The following is a 12,897-nucleotide window of genomic DNA, read 5'->3' as shown; positions in this document are numbered from 1 at the left end:
TTTTCAGGGACAGTCCCAGATTTACAGAAGCTGTCTCAGTTTCTGATTTGATCCTGGAATGTCCCACTTTTCCTTAGGATGTCCCTATTTTCATTGGAGAAATGTTGGAGGGCATGTCAAGCCAAGGAGATAGGAAACTATGCAACCTTTAGAAGACATCTGGAGGTTACCCTGTATAGGGAAGATTTTAAGTGTTTAATGTTTTAGGTTTTTATAGTGTTGGGAGTAGCTGGAGCAACCCAGTGAGATGGGTGGGGCTTGCTTTATTTATGTATTTATTTATTTGAATAGGACATCCCTATTTTCACTGGAGAAATGTTGAAGGGTATGCAGTCTTGGTGTAGATGGACTAATGGTCTGCCTCCGTGTAAGGCAGCTTTCTATGTTACTACAAGTCCTTTTACTGTTTCCTTGGTCACTCCAGTCCAGACTTTGTCCCACGATGAACCCTGGGCTTGCCAACCCTGGATGACAGGAGTGCCCGGGGAGAAATTAAAAGTACCCACAAGTCTCTCTCCATTTCCTAGTGTACTCCAGAAATGCATGTGCCACCTGGGTGGTTTTAGAGTCCCTTTGGGCAGAATTAATTTTGCTAACCTGTAGGATTGGCTGTTCAGTACTGGAGGTGCTTTCTGCTTGACAAGATACTAGTAGTTATGGGGCTCAAAGCCAGGGCAGGTACTGCCAAAAAATGTGACACTATAGCCATTACCCCATAAGTGTTTGATCCCTTAAGATAGCTGTGGTAATCATTCACTGTAGCTGCTTCATCCTTGTCTTTCCTCCTGTTCTTGGGGCAATACAGTAATGACATTATGTAAGGCAGAACCTGGGGAACCTGCAGCCCTCCAGATATTGCTGGACTCTGATTCCCATCATCCTTACCATTGGCCATGCTGGCTGAGACTGATGGAGGTTGGAGTCCAACAATGCCTGCAGGATCACAGGTTCTCCATCTATGAGGCAGGGGTAAGACCTCTAAGCATAGATGGTATGCCAAAGGTTTACTATAGTAATGGTTATTTAGGGCGCAATTGTATACATGCTTAGTGGAGAATAAGACTCACTGGACATAAAGGGACCTGCTTCTGAGTGGGTGGGATACACATCTAAAAAATTAATATTATTGTGCTATTAAGTCTAGATTCTGTAAATGTTCTTTTCAATAAAGCTACATTATTCTCTTTGTTCTAGACGTGCAGACTAAATCTAGCTCACAGCCTTTATACTGAAATATCGTTATTTGTAACATTTTTCCATTCTGGTTAAATATTTTCCTACCTTTATTACTGACCTCCAGATTAATTCTGCTGAGATAATGAAAGGCAAAAATGTTCTTAACATAGCTTCTCAGTTCCATTTACCTTAATGCAATTTTTTCCTTTGAAAACAATTCCCATTATATCTTTTTAAAATGAAGTAATCCAACGCTATGCAAAAATATTCTTCTCAATTATGAACAGCCACATTATCTATAAATTCAATATGGAATACACATCATGTGGACTAGGGTCTGTAGGAGGTATTAAAGTTCCAGTTTAGGCTTCTTCTTTTTTAATAAAAATTAGTTTCCATTGTCCATTTAGTTTCAGAGCTCTCTTCCCTGTAGGAATCACAACAGACCTTCTTGAGCTGGTTTTCTGATGTTTTCTCATCCCCACAGGTTGACTGCTCACTCTTCAGTAGCTCTCATTGATTTGAGAGATGACTGGCAGGCAGTATGAGAACATAGCACAGCGGGCAAACATCACACAGGTTTGCCAGCATTCACCCATGTCCTAGAAAGCTTTGGTAACCCCTGGGAAGAAAAGCATGCACACGACAGGATGGGACTAAAAAAATAATTAATTCCTATGTGGTCCTGGGTACAAAGGGTATATTTGTCTTGCAAATGGACAGCAGTGTGTAGTCAGAGGCCAATGTTGTCTTCAGGCAGACAGCATCAGCCTGAGGTCACAATGGCATGTCTCTCTTCTTCAAGAAGACAGTGTCAGCATGAGGTTAAAATGGCCCACTCTCCTTCAGGCAGGCAGCATCAGCAACATGAACACTTGGGCACCATCTCTTCCTCGCTGAGGAGAGTGTATGCAGGTGGGTGTGGCCTCAGCCTGTCATTCTCTTTTTAGGGTGGGCAAAAGCATTACGTGGGCAGGATGGCCACAACTCCCTGTCTCATACACTTAAACAGAAAGTAGCAATTCAAAGGTGCACGATAGTCTACAAATATCGAGGGTTTCAGCAGTACAAAATTGAGACATTCATTTTGGTCTGAAGTTGTTGTTTGTATCATTGGACATACCCATATCATTGGAACATAAGAACAGCTGCTGGATCAGGTCGGGGGGGGGGGGCATCTAGTCTAGCATCTTGTTTTCTCAGTAGCCATCTAGATGCCTGTGGGAATCCCGCAAGCAGGACCCAAATGTAAGAGCACTTTCTTCTCCTGTGACTTCTGTTAACTGGTATTTGGAAGAATACTGCCCCCAACTATGGAGGCAGAACATAGCCATCAAGGCTAGTAGCCCTTGAGAACCTTTACTTCCCTGAATTCCCTTCTAAATCACATGTCTCAATGAGCCATTTCCAGCATTACACCTTCAGCATCTATCTGTATTAGATAATACTTGAAACATTAATTTTTGCTGAATCAATCTCAGTTTTAAGCCTCAGGAGATGTTCTAAAGCCATTTTCTATTGTTTATGTTGTATAACCTGAACTTTTATTTTACAAAAATCCAGTAAGCGTTTATGGGTTTATTGCCCAATTCTGCAGCTGTTCGCTCCCGTGACATGGAGGTGATAGGGATTGCATTGAGAGAGTGTTTTCTTTTCTTTTTTTTCTTCTAAATATAATTTTTATTAACAGGCCAATCAAATCACATTATTTCCAAATCACATTAGTTCCAAATTATACAGCCAAATTTTTTAAATTTTGTTAAGGGTACCCATACTTCAAGCTCCAAACGGGGGTCCAAGCATCACTTTTATTGCTGCTTTAATTAGACAGTTCTATCCAGTTCTATCCAGATAGTCTCTTTATTACTTTCTTCATCTTCTTGTTGTTATCGTATATTCCTTTCTTTGTGATCTCTGATAAACTTCACAAGTGGGTTGAGAGCAAACATCCTCTGTGTGGGTTTTACAGTCTCCAAAAATCATATCAGGGACAGCCGCCATTCCACACCTCCGTAAAGAATTTATCCTTGGTCTGTCCAATAATTTTCCCAGGCTTTCCAAGTATATCCGAGGGCTCTGCCAGGTTTAGATCACATTCCAGTCATCATTCACATTCCATTGATCCTGGTCCTCCTCCCCCCGTCTTTCTTAGACAAGCCTGTCTTAGCGAGACGCCATTTAAAACTGAGTCATAAAATTTTCCTCCGTTCTCCGGTGTTTACCAATCATCTCTTTGATCCATAATTCTCTCCACACAGTTCTTAAAATCCTGCTTGTGATTAATAAAATGCAACGATTCTTCTTTCTGAGGTGGAGGGTTATTAATACTCACATAAGGCAAAGAAAAGAAAAGTTTTTTCCTCCACCCCCCTTCCATTTCACTCCAAACATACCAGTCTCTTAATGGTGATTCATCATTTGATTTATTTGTCCCGCCTGTCGCTCCGGTCCCAGAGATCCATTAATCAGCAGTCTTAACTCCCGAACCTCGCTTGATGTATGTGCTTCAGCTTCTTTCCAATTATATATTTCCAATTATATTTTCGAGCTGAAGCGAACCAGTGCGCTGATTGGAGAAAGAATCAGGAAGAGCCGACTTCACCGAGGGCTCGTGCCAAGTGACCGGGCACCCCCTTCTTTCAATCCGGGGGTGCATTATGGACGCCGCTGGCAAGGCAGTCCCCCCCATCTCCTTGGGGGGTCGGGAAGGCTGCATACTTCCCATAGCAGCCTCTTAATTACCTCGTGTGGGTCGGAGAGATGTTATTGACAGCCATCTTCCAATGCGCCACCTGGTGGCCCCCGAGAGAGTGTTTTCTAAGTCTGAGGAGTTGGGCAAAGCAATTTCTTCTGGCCTGGAATGTTCTGTAGTAGGGAATAAATAACAACTCTCGGAGAGGTGTCTCCTTGCTGTCCATTGCTTACTCTGAACATAGGGTGGGATGAAGGCCAGAGAAACTGCATAAGATAGCATGGTGTGACTGTGACACTTACCTGATCTCCAGGAAGGTGCAAAGTGGAACCAATGCAGCACTCCTACCAGTGTCTTTACACCAAAATGACCTTGTCACCACTGTGTTCTTTCTCCTCCTCTCCATCCTGGTTTGCTGTAACAATCAAGAGAGATCAGGTGAATGCTGTAGCCCCACCCTGCCATCCACTGCTGCAGGTAATGTGTCAGAAGTTGTGTAAATCAACTCCTTAGGGTGGGGGTGCTTTCTGTTGGGAATTTCCATTCCACCTTTAGTTGCAGACATGGAACTGTTGCGTGTCTCATATCTGTTTACATTCCAGCACGGTTTGCTGGGAACTTCTGTTGCTCTTGACACTCTCTGATGAGACGAAAGAGAGACAACATGTTTTCCTTGTCCTGATTTATGCTTAATAAATCTGTAGCTTGTTAATATGCTTCCACAAGCCTCACGCCACTTCTGTTTGCACAGTATGCTCTGCTGATATAGTGTGCTCAGGCTTTAAAGTCTGAGTTGCTGATTTACATCACACCAGAGATCGGGGGATCGTCACTGCTGGAAGGGCATGATTCAGCTGGGGGCTAGGCAGCTGGCTTCCCGAACCCCGAAGGATGCTGACACTTTCTAACAAGATGCTTAAATTAAGGCTATAGTCCTAGGCATTCTTGCCAAGATGCGAGAAACACATGGTTGCAGGGTGGGACTGCAGAGCAAACATGTTTAGAATTGGCCTGCAAATCCCACAGGATATTTAGCATATATGTAGCACATTATAAATGTTCAAAAAGCCCCTCATAAAACAGGTCAGTGTTGCTATCCCCATTTTGCAGGTAGAGAGTGGTGCAGCTGAGACAACAGAGCCTTGGCTAAAGCCACTGGATGAATTTGTGGCTGAGGTGGCATTTAACCAGATATTTTCCTGTTACGTAAAAATTACCAAAAGGATTAAAAAATCACATTGTGATTGGACAATAAGTAATTTTAATGATTTTATAATTTAAAATGGACATGCGGTATGATGATAAACAATGGAACCAGGGAAGGGAATAGGGGGAAGTCAACTCTACTTTTTTCTATGTTTGAATATGTATTGTTGCTTTAATTTTTTGTTTTTTGAAAATTAATAAAAGAATATTTTTTTAAAAAAATTACCAAAAGGGAAATACGTTATTGCACGTTCTGCACCCTCCTTCCCACTGTGCCTGGAATCATATTTTAATCAGCCTTTCTGACTTTAGCCTTCAAGCTTGCTATTATATAATTTATGATTAAATATGAACAATCAAGGCCTAAGATGTAGAGCAGATATAAAAAGCATGTTGTGGCAGATCTGGTTAGCCCCCCACTTACAGATGTCCTTATGAGCTGTCTCTCGTGATATTGTACAAAATTGAAACCAATGACATTTAATTACAGAAACATTACAGAATGTCTATGCCACCATATAACAAAATTTAGAAACAACTTAATCTTTCCCTTTCCTGTACTGCATTGCAAAAACTAATTGCAAAGAAGCTTAGATTTCTGTGATATCCAGAGATTGCCTGTGTCATACAGTTCAAGCTTCTTTAAAGAGCCAAAATAGTTTTCTACTGCATTAATACAATCATTCTTTTTCTCTTCTTTGTTGTTTCATTTTCATCTATATTTGAACAGATCATTTCTCAACTACTCATTATGGATTCTGCTGTACTGTTAATAACTTGCCCTGGAATTATTTGTGCATATTATGAATGATGACCCAACGGCACTTAAAACATTTTGGCCAATACATTTATGTATGTGTGTGTGTACACCCACCCACCCACCCCTTGGCTAATTCCGTTCTCTTACATTAGAAGGTTATCTTATCTAGTCTATTAGAATTATTTATATACTATAGCAGATACATCAGTGCTTTCCAAGATTCTGACATTTGGAGTTACACTTTTTTCTCAACTAGAAATTGGAGACACATTTAAGTCTAATTTCCAAAAGTGTTGTTTGTGCAGTAATAAGAATTTACCAACACTTCAATTTATTTTAAACTGTGCACTAGTGTAAACTGGTATACAGTTTATAATAATAATAATAATAATAATAATAATAATAATAATAATAATAATAATTTATTATTTATACCCCACCCATCTGGCTGAGCTTCCCCAGCCACCCTGGGCTGCTCCCAATCAAGTGTTAAAAACAGTACAGCATTAAATATTAAAAACTTCCTTGGAGGACTTTTAAAGTTATTTCCATGTTCCTTGAGTCCGGGAACTTCTTAACTAATCATTGCCTAAAAGAATGGCAGTGGGGTAGGCTGTGGCAAAAAATAGAATATACTAAGAAGAGCAAGTTCCAAGCAGTCCTGTTACTTGTGCTTTCATCTCAATTGAAAAATTTGCCTGCTCCTAAGATTTGTGCGTGCACAAAATGTTTACCCTTTGTCTATCACTGTTAGCAGACTTATAGTACTTCTGATAGGAATCCATTTTCATAATCAGAACAGTTAAATCAATCTGAATTCCCCATTGCAAACAATGTGGCTGGCAACAGAAACACTAGTGTCTGATCTGCCTGGCCTGCATGCAGAAAGCATAGGTTTTCAAAATACGTAACAAATCAAAGCCAACAATCAAAACTCAACATGTGACTCCTTCAATTATAGATAGCATTGAAAATCGGAACGTGAAAGCTTAAGATAAGAAACTCAGTTCACCTGTATTTGAAATGGAAATTTGCCTTGGGCTCCTTGGCATGCTTAATATATGATCAGTTTATGTGCCAAGCGTTAAAATGTATTAGGACCAACTGGTGTGATCTGAGATCTGAGGGTGCAAATGTCTTGTCAAGTTAAGTACTTTATATATTCTGGGTTAAAGATTCTGTTTAATATCTGGAATATTGAACTATATCCATTTATCTTTTTCCTCTTTCGTATACTTGGTAGCATACAGTATTATTTTTTGAATGGTATGCCTCTTGGGCCTTAGGTTCCTAGTATCAAGGTTCCTTATGTTCCTTGAATCTCTTTAAAAAAGAGATGATGCTTTAGGGATGTTGGAATGTTCGCATGTTGCACAAGCACATCTGAAGTCCCATTCTTTCACCAGAATTTTTTTTGTAAATGAGGCTTGGATATAAAGGGACAAAGCAGGAAAAGAAGGGAGGAAGAACTGAGACCCAGTTCATATTCCTGCAGCCCAAACCCAAACATGTTTTCTCAGACATCCTGCAGAGATGATGCAATTTAGTTGATGTGGATAGGACTGCAGACTTTTTCGTGTTGACACACCAGATTTCTTAACCAAATAGTTGTTTCTGCTTGTGAATTGTTCAAAACTACCATAAGAACTTGCATATCATTTAGGAGTTGAAAAAAGGCTTCTTTGCAGTGACAATTTCCTTTACTGAGTTTTGATGGAAAGTAATAGTTCTTTTTCTCCTTGTATCTTATTAATGTCAGGATTGTTTTTGTAGTGGATAGGTGGTAACTGATCTGTGGTATCATTCAATCAATATATACGTTTAAGTTAATTTTTTTTACTGGGCTATAGTGCCTATACACCAGCTCGTCAGGAAAAGGTACAATAAAATGAAGAACCACAGTGATGGTTATAATTATAATAGCAAGCACAGTTAAACTTATGCTAGCTAAATAGCCTGTCTAATCTTTTAGTAAGATCCCTCTTAAGACATACAGAGAACATTAAAGTGTTTTCCATTGAGGTCACCAGAAGGTCAAATGCTATTCCGTTAGAACCAGCTTTGGATAGGGATGCTCATATGACCTTTTACAAATCAAAGATTGCCTCACAATTCATGCTAAAAACCTTCTATGCTTTTGGCAGAGCACCTCCTAACTCATGGGTACTTAAAACTCGTGGAAATAAAACTCAAAAAAAGAGCTCTTGGCTGAGCTTTTACACAGAAAGTTTCTTTACATTTTATTTTTAATAAGTCTTAAAATACGACTCCATTCTGAGACTTTCTATGGGGAAGCCCTATGGGATAAAAAGGTCATTATAACTTTAGCTAGTGGTAGCAGTGCCAACGTCTTAGCAATGTGGACTATTGCACTTATAGCATTGCTTAGCCGTCATAAATTATTTGAATACAAAATCGATCATTGGAGAAAAATGCAGTTAATTTTGTTATGGTTCACACCCTTTTATTTTAGTCAGCATGGAAATTACTTAGTAGGATGCGGGATGAATTTTGCCTCCTTCATGCTTTTGAGAGGTACACAATGGGAAAGGCAGCGCACATTAGCCCTTTTCAAGTGACCAAGTGAACACGTGAAGGATAATGCCAGGATTGTGCACACTGTCCTTTTTTTAATCTTCATATGTTCATCTGATTGTCTATCTGGTCCTTGCATGCGTGCAGTTTGTACATTCATAAGGTATCTACAAAAGCAGGTTGCAAAATGCAGGTTAGAGCTCGGTTAGAGAAAGTTTATATGCATAATCAGATAATCAAATGTACATGTAGATGTATTCCTGACCCTTCCCTTCATAATAATGTGTACTTTGGTTCCTGGTTCTTATTATACAACCCCTTAGTGCTTGTGTGCCTCGGACTAAATTGATAGAGCAATCTCCCTGAAACTGAGCTCAGGCATCAAACCTGGCAAAGTATTCTGAGCTCTTGTGCCCTTCCTCCAGAGCAGGACAAAGAGAGGTTGCCAGACAAAGCCAGTCCTTGGAAATATGACACAAACAAAACAATTCTCCATGTGGACCCAACTTGGGGGGGGGGGGGAGTAAGTGAAAGAAAATAAACAAGATGGGAAATGCAGGAACTGATTGTTGTATTGTTACCGACCATTTATTCACTTTCTCTCCCTTCTGCCTAACCATTTCCTTTCTCTGCTATGTCCTGGACTAATAAAAAACATGAGCAGGGAGCCGAAGTACAGCAAGTTCTGGGAGATTTCCACTGCGTATGATGCATGGAGCAATCATGTGAATCAAGACTTAATCCCCACCCCTTTAAAAGTCTTTACTGGTCGGCAAATAGAATTTGAATGCGTTGCATTATTATTAACCTAGGTGTCTACCTTCCATTTTCTTTTTCCTTTCCACTATGGTCCCCAAAAGCTTTTAAAAACAAAAACAAAAAACAAATACATGGGATTTCTCAAAACTGAAAGATAATGGCTAAGAAGACATTCTACAATTGCCTTAAAAATTCTCTCTCTTTTTAACTTGATTTAACAGTGATTCCAGAGTTTATTGGTCAAGTCAACACTGCATTGGAAAAGATAAGCAGGAATACAATTCATCTGTTTGATGACAATCAGTTTGTTGACATCTCCAAGAAGGTCTATGACACCATTCATGACATTAGATGTTCAGTTATGATGATTCGGGTAAGTGTCTTCATTCTTTCATGCATCGCCAATTAACACAAATTAGTCAGCCACATTGCTGTGCAGCATTCATATGAATGAGAGCTAAAGCCAAGTGACTAAGCAAGTGTGAAAGACAAATTCTTTCAAAAAATAGTTTGCATTTTGTTTCGAGAAACTGCACTGTAACATTCAGAACCAGCCACTGGAGAGAGAAGGTGTGCAGTGTGTGGTTTCTCCTACTTAGGAAGAATCTGTACTGCTCACACATATCCTCTTTGTAGACACAAATATGTATGCTTTATGTGTATTCTTTGTCCAAGCCAAATAATATAACAAATAAAACACATTAGCAAAATAAAATAAGCAAGAGTTATTGCATAGAATGTTTGTGTAGCATATGAAGAAGAGTTTTTTGACAGTGTATCCTATTAGCTATACAGAAATTGTTTTGAAATTTAGCAGCTATTTGACAAAGCTATTATTGCTACTTGATTGAAGGCTAATTTTGGATTATAGAATTGGAAGGGACCATGAGGATTCTCTAGTTCAACCCCCTGCAATGCAGGAATCTTTGGCCCAATGTGGGGCCCAAACCATGGCCCTGAGATTAAGAGTCTCGTTCTGTACTGACTGGTGATGTAACAACATAAAGTAACCCTATTGACAACGCAAGGCAGTAACTTTGGCTGGGATTAAAATTAAATAGACATTTAATTTCTGTACTGGAACTGCATGAACACAGGGTATTTGAAGAGAGCAGAAGCAACTTTGGTTTCTCAGCCTCCAGCTCCATGAGAGACATGGCTTGAAAGTGAATAGCTGTGAATGCTCTCCTTATGTTACAAATGCCCTTCAAGTCACAGAATATTCTAAATCATGGTATATTTTAAGATGGCAAAACCAATGAACTAATTTGTAATTCTAGATTTCTGTTCTATTCTGTTTCACCACCAAGTCTTGGATGTTGGGATTTAGCAGCTATTACGCTTGATTCCATGGCTCATAGATTCCTTCCTGGAAAACAGGTGTGCTCTCCTGACATTCTGCTGAACCCGGCTGTGAATGATTGTGTGCTCTTGGGTTTGAGAGAATACATGTCCCATGTGCTTTTGTGCTTATGAAAATCCTAAAGAAATGTAGATTCCTCATCCTGCCAAAATGAATAAGATTGTGTTAAATGGCAAGCTTCTTTCACATTCCACACACATTACATGCAAATTATGCAGAGCAAACACTTTTGCTACATTATCAATATGTTCATTTTTTCTAAGAACAAAGTATAAATATACACAGGATAAAAGTTTTCAAGGGATGTTTACTGCCTTATATCTGAAGAGGAAGATCAATTTTATTTCCCAAACATGCATTTTCATGTGCTTTGGTATAATGAAATATGGGGACTTTTCTGTAGGAGATATACTTCTAAAATACTGGTAGCAGATTACTGCATGGAGACTGTGAGACATGGGGGTGTTCAGGATTGGGCTTGCATCTAAATTAGCAAATGAACTGAAAATCCCAAATTAGCTCATTCACAGTGTTGTTAATGGTGCTACACCTAGTATGGATGTTAAAATCATGTATGAAATGCACTCGCCATTTAGAGCACTCACCTTGGTAATACCCAGTAAAATAACCATTAAAATATGTCCCTGTCTTCTTGCTGTGCTTGTACAGTGTGATGAGGTCAGAAAAAGATCTGTTGCGAATGTGACAGGGGGAATGGAGGTGACTTTTTGCAGAGGATGTAGGAAGAAGTGAACACTTTAGTAAACACTGAGCAGAGCTTTCTCCGCTCCAGAAATCCTCTAGTTTTATTGAAACTCTTATTTTTATTCTTTTTCTCCCCTTGAGATTCCTTGGACATTCCATCAGAGACCAAACCTCCAAATTCTACTCAAATTTTGCTTTAGGCAAAATTGGTTGCAGCTCTGCTTTCGACATCCATCAGAGTCCTGAAATAACAGCTTAGTGCTTGATAGCACAGGAACAGTTGCACTTTTTCTCGCTCTCTTTCTTGCTCCCTCATTCTCTCCTAGACAGGATAACTGAAAACTCTTGCTAGACTATTATGGAACAGGACATTCCAGCAGAGGTGTTTAGTCCTATGATTATCGAAATCTAGTTTTTCTGTGCCACATGAAAATAGGCTTAACGTTATGGCAGGTTTTCAAGCAGCCCTTGCCTGTTCGCCTGTATCAAGTGAGAGTCACCTCACGATGAGGAAAGGACACTTTCAGCGCTCCTTTTCTTTAAGGCCACCAATTGCTAACATAGGCACATATGGGAAGGCAGACTAGAAAATATTTTTGTGGGCTAGTCTCTTCTGTGTCCATATTTGGAAGGCTATGGGCAAGATAGGTTTGGAGGAGCAATGCTGATCTGAACCAATAGAATTTGTACCGCTAGACTTCACAACATGTGTTCCTATCAAAAATAGAAGTCACTATTTTCTGTCATTCATTTGAGTGATCATCTTATGTTGGAAGTGGGGAGAGGGTAGTTCTCTTATTCTAGTAATATTTGCATTTGGTTTTCTATAGTTATAGTTGTTTGAATTGTGTCAGGATTCCCTTCCTTATTGTGTGAGTCACTCTGAGGCTTCTTTTGTAAAAAAAACACAACAACCAACCAGCAGATTAATATAAGTATAATGCATAACATATAATACATTTAATTATTTGTTAATAGTACTTATGCCTTGCCTTTTAATTTTGAACATAATGCTTTATCAGGCTGTAAATGGTCTTGTCCAGGAACAGTTCCTGCGGTTTGTAATGCTGCTAGTATTTATTTTTAAAAACACCCCTCAGTAGAAACTCTTCATTCTTCCCCCATACCCAAAAGACAGCTGTTACACAGCTTGTTCATTTCTGCTATTTTTAATTCACCCTACTCAAGGGCTTACAGCAGGGATGGGAAACATGTGGATCTTCGAATGTTGTTGGACTGCAAGTCCCATCATCACTGACCATTGTCCTTTCTGGCTGGGGCTAATGGAAGTTGGGGGTCAAATAATGTATGGATGGCTGCAGGTTCCTTGCGGATGGGCTAGCAGGTGCTAAGGAGAATGAATGGGAAAGTATGGGGGGTTGGACTCGATGGCCCTTGTGGTCTCTTCCAACTCTATGATTCTATGATTCTAAGTAGGAATCACAGCAAATTAGTCCTAGGCAGGTGCCCATGTTTCCCAGATACTGGTGCCAGCTGTTACCTTATCTGCATTAGAATATGCTTAACATTGGCAACTCAAGGAAAAGTCAGAAGAAGTTAAATAGTCCAATACGCCATCTGGACATTTCTGTTTCATTGACTTTGTTACAAGAGCTTGACACCTGAAGTGTTTCTGAGGTTTGCTTTAATAACAGAGGGCACACTTCCCCTTACCCTTGAACCAGAGATCTGGTTCAGAAC

The 12,897-nt window shown here is 39.6% G+C and overlaps 1 protein-coding gene across 10 annotated transcripts in view; it reads left to right on the top strand.

Annotated features, from left to right (window-relative positions):
• CTNNA3 (catenin alpha 3) overlaps positions 1-12,897 on the top strand; it is a 541,298-nt gene that overhangs the window by 438,101 nt on the left and 90,300 nt on the right. For all 10 annotated transcript variants that reach the window (XR_014525905.1, XR_014525906.1, XR_014525907.1 and 7 more), the window contains one exon: positions 9,350-9,501. Coding sequence is in view for 7 of the 10 variants with exons in the window: in XM_083502498.1 (XP_083358624.1) it covers positions 9,350-9,501 (152 nt within the window). In the remaining 3 variants the exon portion in view is untranslated. The remainder of the gene's footprint in view (positions 1-9,349; positions 9,502-12,897) is intronic.

This window comes from Podarcis liolepis, assembly GCF_965112155.1.
Source record: "Podarcis liolepis genome assembly, chromosome: 5".
NCBI classification, from domain to species: Eukaryota; Metazoa; Chordata; class Lepidosauria; order Squamata; family Lacertidae; genus Podarcis; species Podarcis liolepis.
The sequence above is the reverse complement of the archived record's forward strand: the minus strand, read 5'-3'. Positions and strand labels throughout refer to the sequence as shown.